The 17,821-nt window shown below is 45.2% G+C and overlaps 1 protein-coding gene across 4 annotated transcripts in view; it reads right to left on the bottom strand.

Moving 5' to 3' along the window:
• Window positions 1-17,821, bottom strand: part of ACSL6 (acyl-CoA synthetase long chain family member 6) — a 112,922-nt gene that overhangs the window by 61,800 nt on the left and 33,301 nt on the right. For all 4 annotated transcript variants that reach the window (XM_048490055.1, XM_048490051.1, XM_048490052.1 and 1 more), the window contains exon 2: window positions 7,460-7,680. In XM_048490055.1, the coding sequence (XP_048346012.1) occupies window positions 7,460-7,654 (195 nt within the window). In that variant the 5' untranslated portion in view covers window positions 7,655-7,680. The remainder of the gene's footprint in view (window positions 1-7,459; window positions 7,681-17,821) is intronic.

Raw genomic sequence — 17,821 nt, forward strand, 5'->3', positions numbered from 1 at the left:
TGTTAGAACTGGGCCACAGCCCAGGTCTCTGAGTTACACCACCCAAAAGTGTGGCATAACTTTTCAGTCCAATAGTGGGCTTTCACGTGGCTGGGGTGTTTTTTTTGTTTTTGTTTTTTTGGGTTGCACCTCTGTAGTCATCCCCGCAGGGTCGTCGCTAAGGAATAGGCGAGATGCGGAGGAGGTTTCATCTGGTGGAGAGCGTCAGCAACAGGAAGCGCGGGATTTCGTGATCCTGACAACTCTGCCCTGTGCTGGTCTCTGGCACCTTTTATTAGGGTTTCATTGTGGGCGTGTAAAAGGGGAGGTGGGTAGGGAGATGTGAGCGGAGACCGGAGACCTTGGAGGATCATCATGTGATGCATGATCTCACCTGGCTCACCACGCAAGCGGAGAGGGAGCGTAAGCGTCTGGAGCCTAATCCTCACTCTGGGGAGCAAGCACCATTGTCCCTGCGTACCGGTGATTGAGCCGAACAGTTCATGCACCCGTGACTCTATAGGGGGATGAGGGAGTGGGGAGTCGCGGTGCGACTCAGCAAGGCCGTAGGGTCCGTTGCCCCAATTGCGTTTCTACCACGGTGCTGCTTGGGTCAGCAGTGCATTACTACATCTCCTCCTTTTTTACATTTTAGAAAAGGGGACCGAAATGCTAAGGGGCGCATTTAAAGGGACGCTTTGTCTCCCTCCGCCCGTCTGGTCAAGCTTTCGACCAAGCTGCTTGTCAATAACATTAGAACTTGGCAATAGCGCGGGTAAGGGAAATTCGAGGGGGGCTTCTTACACATTTACAGGCAATATTAGACACGCATTGAACGTAAAGACAAGATCCGATAACTTGAGGCACAATAATTAAACCAATGCAGAAGGCTGTACAATAGTACTCGACCATCCTCCGGCAGCTAAAGCTCCAGAGGGCTGACCACCAATGGGGCAAAACATCATACTTCAGATTAAGATTACAACTTCTTGCAGCCTTCACGTGACTTTCATGGGCGATGCGAGATCAATTGGGAATTATCAGAAAGATTATTAAAAACAACACAATATTATGTACATTCCTCACAACCTTGGTGGGATGTAATAACAATAGGTAATCAATAGCGGCATACGACATTGTCTAGGGAATTCGCTGATCGAAGTTCCTGCTGCTTTCGGAGGCTGTAGAGCCGCCCAGAGCAATGGAAGGTAGGAATTCGATGTAAGGCTTCGCAAGAAGGGCACACGGAGCCAGCCGGGCCAATAGTCTTGGTAAGCAGGTTACACCCGGAAACAAGTCCGGGGGCTCCTGGCACAAAGGGAAGTTATGAGGGAGACAGGCTCCGCCTGCTGGAGAGGGTGACCGCGTGCGTCTCGACAAGCGGAGGGATCCGAAAAGGCAGAAGCGGGAAGCTGGGCGGGCTGGGCGGCATGGCCGGGCTCCTGGGGTGGAGCCTGGGGTAGCAGAGAGAGTCCCGGCAGACAGACAGGCTGGGAAATGCAGCAATGTAACAAATAACATAACTTCAAAAAATTAGGGCGTGCAAATAAATTCAAACAATAAGAAACATGGCTAAAGCGATACATAGGCTGGATGATGTATGCGGAAGGAAGGCAACCCGTGAAGTTGCATAATTCGTGTCCAATGCATGGCTCTTTGGCTGTTTGACTACCAAAGCTACAGAAGCCGATGGCTTAGGAGTCCATGGATTTCCTCAAGAGCCGTTAGGGAGAAAGCTACTGGATTAGTCTTTAGCATTGCAGGTTCGAGTGATTCTCACGCGAGCAAGGGTTGTGAGAGAGAAGGCTGTTCCAACAATATTCAAAGCGGCTGGAGAACAGCCGGAGAGTTCCAAGGGTTTAATCCCTATCAGGAGAATGTCCCCTGGCTGCAACTCCAAGCTTCAGCCAGGGGCTGCAGAGAGGGGAGAGAGAATAGCGATTGTAGATGAGGGAGCAGCAACACGGCGGCATCAACCTCTGAGCCACAGCTGGCCCAGGCTGCCGTTCCCCAGGGGGGGTGACACAGCGAAGGGGCTGTGGATCCTTGTGGAAGAATGGGTGTGCTGGCTCCAGAGAGATCCCTCCCATCTCGGCCCAGGCTGGGGTGCAATCCGGGCCCTCTGACAGAGGCTGTAAGCGGGTCGGATCCTCCAGGGGAGGCCCCCGCCCATCTCCGGGATGGGAGCTGGTCTGGCATGGCGAAAGCTGGACTCCTTGGTATGGAAGAGAAAAGACAAGCAACGGCACTTTTCCCCTAGGGGTTTATGCGTGCAAGGGCTGAGTTAGTCCTTATAGATGACAGTGGAAGGCTCGAGCCCTGAGTGGAAGTGCGGGCAATTTTTTGATAGAGAATAGAGAAGAGTACTTTGGATATGGTCTGCTGGATGAGACCTTGATTGGGTCAATAGGGGGGGGGAACTACTCCCCTTTCTTTCATTTTGTTTTGGCCAAGCTTTCGTTAAGCGAAGGTCTGGCCCATCTCCGACAATCCATCACTTGCAAACATTCAAGGCGTTAAGAGATACAAGGCAAGGGAATTGCCCGGTTAGGCTTAGGGAGAAGGGGAGAGGTCATCATCCAGGTCCGGGATGTTTGTTTGTAAAAACAATCCCAACTTCACCGTCTGTTGCGTGGGTTTTTTGCAAAGCAACTATGGAATCAATTCACAATTATAGTCATATCGTAATATAAGCCGTCTATAGGAAAGATATAGAGAAGATGCAAAAAAGAAAACAGTTCCTGGGACTTGAGGTTTGATCACAGGAGCAAAATTGAGAGGGGTTTGCAAAAAACCCTTTATCCATGATCCTAAGTAGGGAATCTAGAGGTGGGGTCGCGTCAGCCCCCATTAGGAAAGAGGTGGGAGGGTGTGCAGAAAGGAAGGCAGGGGGGGGGAAGGGTTTGGAAGTCAGCTCTACCTTCCCCTCCCGCAAGGGGACTCTGTGGCCGGTTTTTGAGCTCGCTTCCTACCTCTCTCACAGCTGAGGCTGTGTAAGATAGGGTGGGTGGCTCGAGGAGACCCCCCTTGGCACTGTGGACTAGCCAGGGTAGCGCTCCTGCCAGCAGAGAAATCGTGGGGAGCATACGGAAAATGATTTTGGCTTCATATGTAAACTTTGCGCCACGCCAATGTGGCAGTGTAGGGCTCAGATGGACGAAGGAAAAGCGTTCTCAAGGAGGGGTTTGAAGAAAAAAGTTTTTTGAGAAGGTTTAAACTAAGATGGAGGCGTGCTTCTGAAGCAGGTCCTATCCGGTATCCTGGGGAGCACGCCACGAAGCTGTGTCCCGCTTCCAAAGTGAGGATGCTGTAATGGGCGAAGCCTTTCAAGGCATTGGCACACATAATCAGAAGGAGAAACTTTTAATTGAAAGCGCAAGAGCATAGCTTAGAAGCTAATGGGAAAAATCCCCTATGAGGTGAAAACTCTTTAGGGGTCTCTTTGAAAGGGGCAAGACATACAGAACAGTACATAGGCATACAGAGCACATATAAAGTAACGTAGGGAGGATTGCCTAACTCTGATTTGAGATTTTGCTCTCTCTGAGGTGGTGCTTTGGACGATTTTGCTGCCACTGGGAGCTTTGAGCTTAGTGGCTTTGCACAGCAGGCTCAGAGGCTATGAGATCCTGGTTTTGAAACCCTTACAGCTGGAGAGGGCCAAGGGGGCTTCTTCTTTCACGTAAGGACTTTTGGCTTAAGGCCATTGTCGCGAAGCATCTTCCCCTTTCCATGCCCTCATTGCCATTGTCTGTAGATTGGCTATGGGGCATCTCTTGAGGAGGGCTCAAAAGCGGTGCAAGTCCTCTTCCGTCAGCATTCTCTTTCTGCTGCAATTCAGTGGGACTGTGGACTCTTGCAGAGATTTTGAAATGCGTGCCATTCTGGGGCACTGGCGGAGGCTATGGTTTGACTTTGGACGAGAAAGGGGGGTTATCATCAGAGCAGGAAGTATAGACGTGGGGGAGCAAGCTGGCAAAGACCAGCCCAATGGTCTCCGCGGTGGGGAATGGGATCACTATACTGAGCTGGGGCAGCGAAGCATCTCATGGGGAGCTCCGGGGAAGGGGTTTGAGAGTGCTGATCTTGGTTCCGGGCTGGGAGAGATGCCCGAGCGCGGAAGGCCTCCCCAGCCGGCATTGGGAAGCCTGCCCAGCGTCTTAGACTTTCCTTGGGGGGGTCTTCGCCCTTTGGGGAGAGACCCTCCTCCCGCCAGGGTTGTAGGCCCTCTCACCGGGCAGCCTACAATTCCTCCTGAAATGTCTACAACCTGCGCTTGGCCGCACTGGGGAAGAACTTACTCCGTCTCGAAGGGCTGTCTCATGGCAGCGGAGAGGGCGGCATGCGCTAGAAGGCTTGGCTTGATGTGGGCGAAAGACCCGATATCCTGGCAAGCTTTGAGCATGTCGGGCCAGCTTCGGGGTTCCTTTCCTAGGAACCTGTGGATCGCTTACTGCGGCACTCAGGCGGAGGCGTTCTCCTTGGCGAAAGGCGCTTAAGGCGAAGTTCGGCCTGGCCTCCTCGTTGTCAACCTTGCCCTCTTTTGAGGGCCTCCTGGAGCCCTGTTCCACAAACTCCAGCATAGGGCTCTTTTTTGAGGCTTCTGCCCGGGTGCTAGAAAAACTTTGGGTTGAAAACTGTCCGGCATTGGAGGATCTTTCAAAAACGCCTTTGTAGGCGCATTCCAGAGGCGACCGTAAGGGTGGGCCACCGGCAGGACGATCTGATTGTTGGGGTTACTGGACAGCTGGCATCAAAGCCGTAAAGCTGAGCGGCTAGGTAGGCGCTCGCCGGAGGCGGCTGCCCTGCATAAAAGCATTGCTGGCATGGAACTTCAAAGCTCTCCCAGATCACAAATTGTGCAGGGCTCAGGAGCATGCGGAAGGTGGTCTTCCAGTCGTCCGGAACCATTAAGTGATTCCCTCGCTGATCAGCCTCTAGCATGCCTCTCACATAGGGGCTGGTGATCTCCTACAGTCGTCCGCACCGCCACGGAGCTCAGGTGAGGATTAATTGTCAAGCTTAAGCAAAGGCGATACTCACGCAAACCGCCGAATGACGATTAACCACACCTCCCTGCCGGTATCTGTCGCAGAAATAAGGACGGGGCACAATGTACACGAATATCGGCATCGCCTATTTCCTCGGATCCAGGGTTTTCTTTCTTCTGCCAGATCGAAATTTGGCTAATATCGGTTCCCATGAGTTTTGAAACCCGCCGCCATTACGATGGCATGCTGACGGAGGTGCAGTGGCTTCGGAAAATGAAGGCGGAGAAGAGGAGGGGCGGCTGATGCCGCGGGAGAGTTTGGAAAATGGGCGAAGGAGCAAGGAGGGGCAGAAGGAGGACAGGCGTCCCAATTTAGCGTGATAGGAGAAAATTCCGGGGTTGAAATTGAAGGTGAAAGATCGGAAAGGAGGGTGGCCTACAGCAAGGGGAGCCATAGGGTTCTGCAGGGCTGATGCATGCGCACAAAACATTGTCTCCACGTCAGTAGCCAGTGACATCGTCGCCGCTGCAGGCTACTGTCGCTAAGAGAGTGCGCCTCGATGTTTTCCCCCAGTCCTTAAGATTCAATGTCCCCCCCTCTGGGTACCATGGACACTGAGCTTCAAATCTCCTCAACCAATTTGCGCGAGCTCCCCTTCTCTACGGGACCCTTGCCGCATTTTACGGCTAACGCTTTCAGGTTCGCCAACGTGCTTGTTGCGCAAAGCTCCTGCTTTTTTGCAAGCTCCATACCTCACCGGTGTTCCGGTCGGACGAGAGGGTATCCTGGGACGCTGATGTCTCTGGATGCTTGCCGATCCAGAGGACAGGCGATGGCACCAAACGGTGGTCCCTGGATCGCGCCGATCCAGCCGGACTTCGATATCGCGGCTCGCTTCTTCCCAGGCGTACGGTGAGCAGGGTGGAGGTTACCGAGGATTCCCGGGTTTCGAAGCACCGAAAGCTTGTAGTCGAATCCCCGCAGGGTCGCCGCTAAGGAATAGGCCGAGACAGCTGTGAGGGGAAGAGGTTTTCTATCTGGTGGAGAAGCGCCAGCAACAGGCAAGTCGCCGAAGGATTTCGTGGATCCTGACAACTCTGCCACCTGTAGCTGCGTCTCTGGCACCTTTTATTAGGGTTTCTATTGTGGGCGTGTTAAAAGCGCTGAGGTGGGTAGGGAGATGAGCGGGAGACCGGGAGACCTGGAGATCATCATGTGATGCATGATCTCACCTGGCTACGTGCGGAGAGGAGCGTAAGCGTCTGAGCCTAATCCTCACCTGGGGGCAAGACCATTGTCCCTGCGCCCGGTGACTGGAGCCAGACAGATCTGGCGACCCGGTGGACTCACTTAGGGATGAAGGAGTGGGCGTGCTTGATGCGATCCCAACAAGGCCGCAGGGTCCGTTGAAGCGCGATCCTGAACATGCTCTACAATTCCCACGGTGCTGCTGGGTCAGCAGTGCATTACTACACACCTCATGTTGCCTGAAAGCCCTCTGGATTGGGCTGCCTGATTTTAAATGAGTTTTTGAATATCATAAAAAGGAATCTCAATAGTATAATTAGTTTCCCTTATTCTTTTACAAATATATCTCCAAGGATCACAAAGTATGCTACAAACAAGTATAGGCTCAAGAGAATTTTCTTGCATCATTTGTATTATTCATGAAACAAATATTTTAAACATTTCAATTATATCTGTATTGTTACATATCTGATTTTGTAGTTGATAGGCATAACTGTTTAGGATTGCACTGCAGTTATTATCTGGATTAATGCATTGTTTACTGCAAAAACAAATATTATTTGGTAGCCACTAATTACATGAGCACAGGAGCAGTTCTTTATGAACAAGGAAATCATAAGGTAGGTCTAATTTCTCCTCTCCTACTAAAAACTGGATACGATGTGTAATAAAACCATAACACTACTACTGTCTAATCCTGTGCTGGATATCAGTGCTGCGCACTAATGTTATTAATTCACTTCTAAAACTAGAAATCTCTGGTAGTTCTTCTGTTGCCAACCCTTAGAGAATTTATTAATGTGAGACACATCTCAATACTGGACAAATTGCTCCAAGTCCATCTGAATATTTACTATTAGAGTGTATATGCACGCTATTGCTATTCCCCCTGCCATCCTTTGCTTCAAGACTTAACAGTCAAACTAATGACTAAGCAATTACTGAACAGATGACACGAGTCAGTACACCCCAGAATTCTCTCTTTCAGGCCAGACATTACACTTAACAGTTTTTAGAACACTTTTGGAAGACAGTAAAAAGCCACTGGAACTATTATAGTCAATTGCATATTAATTGCCCTGTCATAGTTTTTAGATTGGTGAATGTGAATTTTATAAAAGAAAATGAACATTATAAAAGATAAGGGATGTAAGCAGTGTGTTATATATTAATGAAGTACAGCATAAACAAAATAATTCATAGCATTTAACTTTGCTCTTTGCAGAGAGCTTCAGTCTCACCTCAACTTCTTCAGATTGCATCCGGAGGTCACATGGGGGTTTCACTGCTTTGGGCCGGCTAGCCAGCCAGTATGCAACAACAGCTGCAAAGGCACCAATGCCTACCAAGGTGGTAGCAGGCAAACTTCGGAAAAACTGGCTGAAGTCATCAAATTCTGGAAGCCGCAGGTTCTTTAGGATTTCGTGTGCTTGCATCTTTTCAAAGATTGAAATAGCGACCTCTGCAAAATAGAGAAATGATGAAGTTATTTGTCAGAACCACTGCAATCACCCTGCAAACTTGACTTCATGTAGCAATTGTACATTTTAGCAGTCATACAAATGCCAAAAGGAACTCAAAGTAAAATTAGTGTTAGTCACAGCACTGACCTAGCCTTTACTTTTACCATTAATTGGTTCCATGATAGTCACAGTTCCAACTCACTGTTCCTTTGTTCCTTGCCCCGCACAAACAGTTGCCACTGACAAGAATTGGGAAGGCGCAAAAAAGCCTCACTATTTAACACTAATATCCCTTTAAAATATAACCAGGGATGGGTGGAACATGCTACATCCATGCCAACCCCTGTGATAAAAGGGAATATGTGGCATTTTGGTAGGGGAGCTGACTCAGCTGGCAAACTGACAGCAGCCTCACCAGTCCAGACAGGCACTGGGGCGGGGGTGGGGGTGGGCGGCAACATTACTGTTGAGCCTGAAATGGGCTTAGCAGCTCAGAACAACACTAGGGCAGGTGGTCAGCCCTGGGGCTTGAATGCCTCAACTGGTGAACCTGCAGGACCTTGCCAGGCCAGGTCAGCACAGGGGGAGTTGGTTAGCACTGGGGGAAGGGAGTGCCTGCCTTAGCTGTTGGCCCCGCAGTGGGCTTGCCAGCCCAGATTAGCATAGAGTGTGTGGCTCACCAGACCAGACAAGGAACGGGATGGTTGGGTGCTTGGACTGATCGGTGGGCTTGCCTCGACTGGCTCACGGACATGATAAGCCCTCTCAAGGGGTCAGATTTGGCCCATGGGCCACATTTTTGACACCTGTCTTAGATGCAGACATGGCTCTGCTGCAGAAAACAGACTCTTAGGCCCCTTCCGCACACGCAAAATAATGCGTTTTCAAACCACTTTCACAACTGTTTGCAAGTGGATTTTGCCATTCCGCACAGCTTCAAACAGCACTGAAAACAGTTTGAAAGTGCATTATTCTGCATGTGCGGAATGAGCCTTAGAGAACAAACTGTGAAGCCATTCAACAACTGCTTCCTGAAAAAAGAAACTTAAAGACTTTTTTCATTTGGAATATCATTAAGACCCAGTGACCATTACGTGATTTGAACTGGCAGTACATGCACCATGAAAAATATTACATCAAAGGATATCTCATAGCTCAGTTATGAAAGAAATGCCAGTGAAAAATCAGATCAGAGCTAAAGCCAAAACATTTTCAACTTCCTTGTACATTCTTAAGGATCCTTAAAAGTTCTAGCTTCTGGTAACACTGCTTGTTTGTTTGGTTTCAATCAATATGTGTATGTGTATAAAGTGCCATCAAGTCGCAGCTGATTTACAGCAACCCCAGCAACAGGTTTTCAAGACAGGCAAGAAGCAAAAGTGATTTGCCATTGCCTTCCTCTGCAGAGCCTTCCTTCATGGTTTCTTTTCCAAGTACTAACCCTGTTTAGCTTCTGAGATCTGATGAGACTTGGCTATACCATGGCCAATTCCAGTCTACATACTCCTGATGTATTTATAACAAACACATTTGTAATAATGCTCCCAGTTTCATTTTCCATCTACTGTAAGCAGTCAGATCGCTACTCCACTAAGGGATGCCATGAAGCCAAAGACTGGCAGCAGAGCAAGACACTGTTTCCCACAAATGGATACCTTTCAGAGGCTCATTCTGCACATGCAGAATAATGCACTTTTAAACTGCTTTCAGTGCTCTTTGAAGCTGTGCGGAATGGCAAAATCCACTTGCAAACAGTTGTGAAAGTGGTTTGAAAATGCATTATTTTGCGTGTGCGGAAGGGACCAGAGAGTTTTGGGATCTATCTTGTGAGTCAAACCTGGTCAGGAAGGTGTTTGACCGCTGCTGGCCCTAAGGTGTGCCTGGCTGGACAATGGGTCATGCTAATTTCCACTGTCTCACTCTAAGTCTAAAGCAATTTAATCAGCGCTCCAAGCAGATCATTATTTACCCTATCTTCACCCATCCCAGCAATCAATCAACATTTAAGAGAATAGTCCAGGCATCCTCTTGGGTCCTGATGAGCCTCTCCTGCTTTTTTGTTGAAACCCCAGAAAAGCAAAAAATGTTTTGCCTCTGGCTTTCCTGCTAGCTTACCTCATACCTTCTCAAGACCCATTCTGGGGTCTAAATATTGGTCTTCGGCAATTCACAGTGTGTCTGTGGTTTGGATCCATACATGCACCCCCACTTGTGTGTGGGCTCTCTCCTTTGTTCCTGGAAACACAGATCATTTTCCTCTTTCAGTGCTGCTTTCCCTGGACATGTTTTCAGGACTAGTAACTATCACTCATCCCTGAAACTCTGTCCAACTTCCTCCCTATTCTATTAGTCCGTTCTTGTGTCCTTTGAGTGCTTATGTTCATTGCTTAAAAAATATTTTTGCTTTACCATTTTTATTCTTTAATAAAACTATATTTTAATGATACAACTGCCTGCTCATTTAAGAGTTTTCACCCAGGACTAACTTGGTATACTTATCAATCCCAGTTACCCCCTCTTGCTCTCTGTCTCCAGTTAATTGTCTCAACTAAAGTGGAGACTGCCTACCAGGGTAACACTACAGGCAGAAGAACCTGATACGTTTAGGGGGGGGGGGGTGTTGTGTGAGAAGAATCAGCTTACAAAAAGCAAAACAGAAGTGCAACTAGGTAATTCTCTGATGAATACCCAACATATGAATACCCACAGGCTGTATGGGAGAGGATCTCCTATATTACAACAAATATATTGTGTTGAACAGCAGCACTACAGTAAATTACTGAGAGGACACATAAATAAATTCTAGTTAAAAGAAACATACACATATCCATCACATCCGAGATTCACAACATTTCACATTACAAGCCATAGCCCTTCTTGGGATGAAAAAGCAAAACCTTAAGTTCAAATATTATGAAAGCTGCTTCAGTACTGATCAACAGGCTTCATTTTCAAATGCATATAATTTAATTGAAGGATGAAAACAATCTAAGAGCATGAACAAAAGAGAGCTCTGAATACTTTTGAAAAGATGACATTTTTGTTCTCATTGGCAATTTGTCATAGTGGCATAGCTGAAGGTATGCAGAAGGTCCCACATTCAGTCACCTCACCTTCAGTTAAAAAGTATCAGGTGAAACAAAAGACCTTGGACAGCCACTGCCGCTCCAGTAGCTAATATTGACCTTGATGGACCAATAGCTAGATTCAGTGTAAGGCAGAATGTTGTGTTTATTTTTTATCAAGCTGAAAGACTGTTCTGTGTTGTATAACCAAGGGTTTTCTATGCTCCTTGCTTTCATTCTTTTACATAGACTTGAAAATAAGCAAATCTAGAAGTCAAGAATGCATTCTATAATGACAATAATACCCAAGGTAGAAGGCAGGAAGATATGACAAAAAGCACTTGACATCTTAGGCTTAGCTCTCATCTGTTGCATTTGAAGTGGCAAAGTTGTACCTTGACTGCATCACTTCAGGTTGCAGGTATAGGTTCACATGATTGCATCCTGAAGGACAAAATTCTTTGCTCAGAGAGAAAAAGGTATAGCTGTATCACTGGCATGCTAGTTTTCTATATGGAATGCCTTTTCCATGAGGGAAGAAGTTAGTCACATGTGACATGACTTTCATTCTGAAATAGCATAACCCAAAAAACAGGTTTAGCACCCCAAGAGTTGTTTTAGAGGACTGGACCTCAGTTTTCATTTATGAAAAAATGTAAAATATTTATCCAGGTTTAATCATCAGTTTCATCATAACAGGGTAGTGTCAGGGTTGGATTTAATGCCATTTATGGAATCGGGTGAAGGCAGGTACAAAAAGGAATACAGTAGAACGTAAAGTATGAGACAGAAAAATATACTGATAGGAACATGCACCAAGTAAACAGCTGGATTGTACAGAGCTCTGGGACGACAGTGGGCAGGTAACAATACAAAATGAAATACAAAATGAAAGTAGAGTTGGTTTTTACACCCAATTTTCTCTGCTGAAAGGAATAGTCTTCCCTTCCTCCCCACAAGAGGCACCTTGTAAGGGAGGTGAGGTTAGAGAATTCTGAGAGCACTGTGACTGGCCTACAGAGGCGTACCAGGGGCAAATGGCGCCCGGACAAATTGGCACCCAAACAAATGGTCTCCGGACGCCCCCAGGCTCCACCCCCCCCCCTCACTGCTGCTGGGTGCTTTGACCCTGCCCATGTCGATGACACATGGGCAGGGGTGAGGGCGCTCGAAGACAACGAGGCAGCAGGACTGCATGTGGAGGAGTTGGGAATCTAATCTGGTTCTCCAGAATAGTCCACTGCTCATGTGGAGGAGTAACTAATCAAACTCAGTTTCCCAGCTTAGAATCCACCACTGTTAACCACTACACCATTCTGGAAGAAACAGCAAATGCAATCAGATTATGCTACTTGCATCCTGTGCTTCTCTGTAACATCTTTAATGTAATGTTTATTTTATCATATTCACACACACATACTCACTCCAGGTATAATGTAAGATAGATCACAGTTATCAATGCAGAGCAGAAATCCAAGAGGAAATTTAGCAGAGAGCATGAAGACTTCTCCATCTTCTAACATACCTCCATCCAAAGGGAGTTACTTCCCTCTCACCACTAAAGCAAATGAGTCCCAATGTTGCCATAAGTGAAGGAGAAATAGTACTAATAGTCTTGCTGCACAGGATGAAGTCATATTTGCTCATCACAGACTGGAGAAGATAAATATAGTCTCCCTTTACTATATATACTCGTGTATAGGTCGACCCGCATATAAGTTGAGGCACCTAATTTTACCACAAAAAACTGGGAAAACTTATTGACTCGTGTATAAGTCGAGGGTGGGAAATGCAGCAGCTACTGGTAAATTTCAAAAATAAAAATAGATACCAATAAAATTACATTAATTTAGGCATCAGTAGGTTAAATGTTTTTGACTATTTATTTCAAAGAAAAACAGTAAACTAGCTCTGTAAGCCCTGATACTCCCTTTAAATCCACTCGGAAGGGGGGTGGATTTAAAGGGAGAATCTGGGGAAAATTTGAGGGTGCCTGTCAGGGGAGGAATGTTTATGTTAGCAGTATCAACATTTCAGAGTATCTTTAGGAGACCCTCCTAATGATACCACCCAGGTTTGGTGAAGTTTGGTTCAGGGGGTCCAAAGTTATGGACCCTCAAAAGGGTAGCCCCATCTACTATTAGCTCCCATTGGAAACAATGGGGGATGGGAGCACCCACTTTGGGGATCCATAACTTTGGATCCCCTGAACCAAACATCACCAAACCTGGCTGGTATCAGCAAGAGATTATCCTGATGCTACCCACCCATGTTTAATGAAGTTTGGTTCAAGGGGTCCAAAGTTATAAACCCTAAAAATGTAGCCCCATCTACTATTAGCTCCCATTGGAAACAATGGGGGGCACTCCTTTGGGGGTGCATAACTTTGGACCCCCAGAACCGAACTTCACCAAACTTGGCTGGTATCATCAGGAGTGTCACCTGATGATACCCTGAAATTTTGGCGCTACTAGTCTAAAAACTGCACCCCCTGGTGGCCAATAAAGTAAAAACCGTAAAATATTTTTTAAAATACACCTCACTCGTGTATAAGTCGAGGGGGGCTTTTTCAGCACAAAAAATGTGAGGAAAAATTCAACTTATATGAGAGTATATATGGTAATTCAGGAAAAGAACAATTTGCAGTGAAACATGCTACAGTTACATTGCATGAAATTTATCACAGACTGATGAATGGGAAACCCCTTAATGGCCCTATCCAAAAGGGAGTGGCTAAAACAGTTTCTAGGAGCAGCGTAGTTTCATTCTGATGTGTTTGCCCCCTCTACCAGTGTAAAGGGCACTCCCATCCATAGAGAGAGCAAATATGCCAGTATGCAGCTGCCCCACAGCTCTGTTGTGGCGAAACCTGCCATGGCATTATACTGGCTTCCAAGTGGATGCCAGCACAAGGTGGGGTTGGCTGGGGTGTTCCTGGGGCTGGATCCAACTTCAGACAGCTTCCACCCAGGCTTTGGGGGCAGGAATGCGGCAACCAGGACCAAAAGGGTGGTCAAACTCCATTGAGGCCTAAAGAGGGCTTTCCCGGCAGCTGGAGGTTTTTTGTGTTTGCTGCCTCCCCGTGCTGCCTGGAAGTCCTCAGGAGGCAGTGTAGTGGTGCAGTAGTGGTGCCGTCACCAGCCACTGGAGCCCTTTGGATGAGGCTGCCCAACCAGTTAAGACCCCTAGTTAGGATGACTTTTAACATAAAACACTTTTTGCAATGATAAAGGAAAAAAATCTTCAGTTTGCTTCAGGGTGGATTTGATTGAAATCATGATTGAAATTATTATTCAGTCAGACTGGATTTAAATCATTTTTTTCATATACAGATTCATCCTTGCTGGTACTATCATAATATTTACAAGCAGATGAAAGTTTGATTTTTAGAATAATAACGTTTCAGATTAGTTTTACAGTTACATATTTAAAAATTACTGATTTGGTTCTACTATGAAAAAGACTTTGTTCACATTGCAATAATTTCATAATTATCTCCAGCTTCGCTTGAGCCATTAGCCCCTGCATCTCTTTGTTGCAATGTTTGCATTTTGCACACTCGCCTTCCTTACCCACAGGTAGAGGAACATCATTAAAATATTCCCATACTGGGTCTCTTTTGCAGCCTACTGCCATTATAGATGTTCTTTTCCAGAGAGAGAATAATATGATAAGCCTCTGGTTATACGCACAATGATGCTAAGACTTGAGGAGTATTCAAGTCAAAAGGGTTCACTTCATTTTTATTGCTTGCCCTTCCCTCCTCACGCTTAATTCCTTGCACAGATCTATTCCATTCCAAGCAATGTTCGATTCTTGAACTTCTTGAAACTTAGCACTTAAAAGGTAAGGGGTTGATTCCATGTACATATATTTGCCAAGGAACAATGGGAACACTGCATGAACATACAGTCTCATGCTACTTGATTAAAAAACTAATTTCCTGATGAATAACTTTTGGGCTACAAAACAGAAACCTATTTAAACTATCTTTAGGTAGATTTTTCCTCAAAAATAATTTTATTTAAAAATCCAAATCTGACTTTTTTATTCAAAAAAAGATTTTATCTACATTGGTATGATTTCATAAGTCTACCATACTTGAGCATACCATACCAGATGGATTTGAAATTGGTTGACTAACTGAACCAAAAAGATACTCACCAATGGCTCATCTTCATCCTGGAGAGCAGTGACTAGTGGGATGCTACAGGGTTCTGTCCTGAGCCCGGTGCTATTAAATATTTTTATCAATGGCTTGGATGATGGAATAGAGGGTATGCTAATCAAATTTGCAGATGACACCAAATTAGGAGGCCAAAACTAACAAAATTAATTTCAACAGAGATAAATATACTACACTTAGGCAGAAAAAATGAAATGCCCAGATATAGGATGGGTGACACCTGGTTTGACAAAAGTGCACGTGAAAGGGATCTGGGAATCTTAGTAGACCACAAATTGAACATGAGTCAGTCATGTGGCATGGCAGCCAAGAAAACCAATGTGATTCTGGGCTGCATCAACAGGAGTATAGTGTCTAGATCAAGGGACGCAATAGTACCTCTCTGTTCTGCAGTGTATCCAGTTCTGGGACACCAAGTTCGGTAAGAGAGAGAGAGAGACACACACACACACACACCACACACACACACACACCACACACACACACACCCCGGTTTGCAGCCACTACAAGCAGCCACGCATTCTCTGGCAGCTTCAGCCGTGCGTAACTCTCTTCTATATTCAAAACCCTTCTCTGTTTTGCTGACAAAATAGATGCTTGCTAAGTAACACCCTGTTTCCATGGCAGCATCCCCTTGTATTCAGAGGCACCCACAGTGATGCTTTTGAGAAACACTGATCAGGATTCAGTCTACAGTCACACTTTCCAGAAACCTATTACAACTGTGGCAGTACAAAGCTCATTTAAAAATAAAAATTAAAAAAATACGTGAAACTTTTTAATACTTGAGCATTTTATTTAAACTTTTAATCATCATGGCTTACCAAGTAGTCCGGATTTTGCTAATTTAGGCATGCAATTCAGTAATGGAAAATAAAAGCCTAATTTTCTGGTAACTAAGCTCATTTTCTTATGTAGTTGTGACCCAAATACAACCCACCAGCCACAAAATCTGCCTTGTCTGAAGACTTCCATTTTGCAGCCAGACTGCTAGTTGGCAACTGTAGTTTTGCTGAACCTTTGATGAGACATCATTTTTTTTGTTCATTTACTTTATTTACTTTTTCACTTCATTTACTTTCAAACTGAGAAAGCAAATGATTACACAGTGTAAGGCAACATAATCAACTAGAAGAGACATCTAATGAGCAATGTAATAGGACTATTACTAGGGAATAGTACTAAGCTAAGGAACTCCGCAGGACAAATCCACACTGTTGACAACTGATCTCAAACAGCAACCCTTTCAGTGATACCTATTTCTCCCCTGAAAACCTCAACAGAATGGCATTGTCCACAGGTCAAGGCTGCAGATGAAGCCTGTAGGAACAACAAGGAGGCATGTCCTTTTTCTAGATTCAGCTGGGGAATAATCAATTAAGGCCACCAGTGTTGTCTCCATCCCATAGCCCAGCCTGAAATTAAACTAAAAAGGATCAAGAGCAGATGAGTTGTTCCAGAAGACCTTGAGTTGGCTCACCAATGGAATCCTGATTACCTTGTCTAGAAAGGGCAGATTAGAAACTGAGCAATCACTGGCCACATCATTATTCTGTAGGATTTTTTAAAGTAATGGAAATGTAATTGCTTCTTTGAGTGAAAAAGGGAAGGCACCCTGAGGCAATGATTGATGCATTATGGATGCAATGGCAGTGATGCTTGCATGATTTCGGTAACCAGAATAGGCCAGAATCAAGAAACAAGTGGTGGCCTTCACAGATTCTAACATCTCTCTTAGTGACTATGACAGATTGGTCCATGAACAGACCAGATGATGCATTATACATTTCTTCTATGAGCTATGCTACAGCCAGCATCCACATCAGACTCTATGAAAGATTTCTGCAAGAAAAAAAACCTCTGCAAAAGCATCCCAACCAATTACCTGTTTCTGTGGTAATAAATATTCAGATTTAGGAGTCACAAATGCCATGACACCTCAAACAATGGGAATGGTCATAAACTAGCTGATACAATAGCAGCAGAGAAGTAATATTTCTTTGCCACTGTTACCACGGCTTCAGAGGTCTTCCAAAGAGTTATACCACATTTTGTAGGATGCAGCAGTATCTCTCTGCACATCTCCTGGCCCTCTTCAAGTTGCCCAGCTCTGTGATAAACCATGGTGCCAAGTTCTACCACGAGGAAGGGAGAAGTTGATGAGTGCTCAACTTCTTGTTCCAAGCTCCCATAACTTGTTATGATGTTCTTGTTCCAAGCTCCAACTGCATCCCTCATTGAGCATTCTAGAATCCAGAAGGATCCAAGAGTCTTCACTGTGCAAACTTAAGATGAATAAAAAGGAATGTGTTCATTAGCTTAATGAGGCAGTTGGATATTTCAGGGTGCTCTATATTTAATAAAGCATGCCTTTCATAATATTGAAAATAATGTAATAAAGGAACTTATAATACATATTCCAAATTTTCAACACATAATAAAACAAATCAACCACAAATTAATATCAGATGCAATTTCAAGTGTACGAGCTAGAGCATTGTCTCTCTGGTTCAAATGTACTTACAACTGCAGCCAGTTAAATTACTAATGGCAATAAATATTCATCTATTTACTGATGCCAGGCATCTTACCACAGATAATATATTTTATGTATGAACTATATGTACCTGGCATTAGCAGCTAAATCCATCTTAACAAAGTATTACCAACCACAAAGATTAAATGAAATTATTTAACACATAGATATTGAGCTTTTTTGTCCAATTCTAGTATTTCTTCATTATCAATAATCACCTTGATTTCACAATCAATGTGCAAAATCAACAGATTTATTTTACAGGTCACAGCTTTATGCCCCAATCACAGAATCTTCACCCATTTTTAGAAATTCAAAGTGCTGAGCATTAAGAAGCTGCCATCACATCATTC

This window comes from Sphaerodactylus townsendi, linkage group LG03 (assembly GCF_021028975.2).
Source record: "Sphaerodactylus townsendi isolate TG3544 linkage group LG03, MPM_Stown_v2.3, whole genome shotgun sequence".
In the NCBI taxonomy this organism is placed as follows: domain Eukaryota; kingdom Metazoa; phylum Chordata; class Lepidosauria; order Squamata; family Sphaerodactylidae; genus Sphaerodactylus; species Sphaerodactylus townsendi.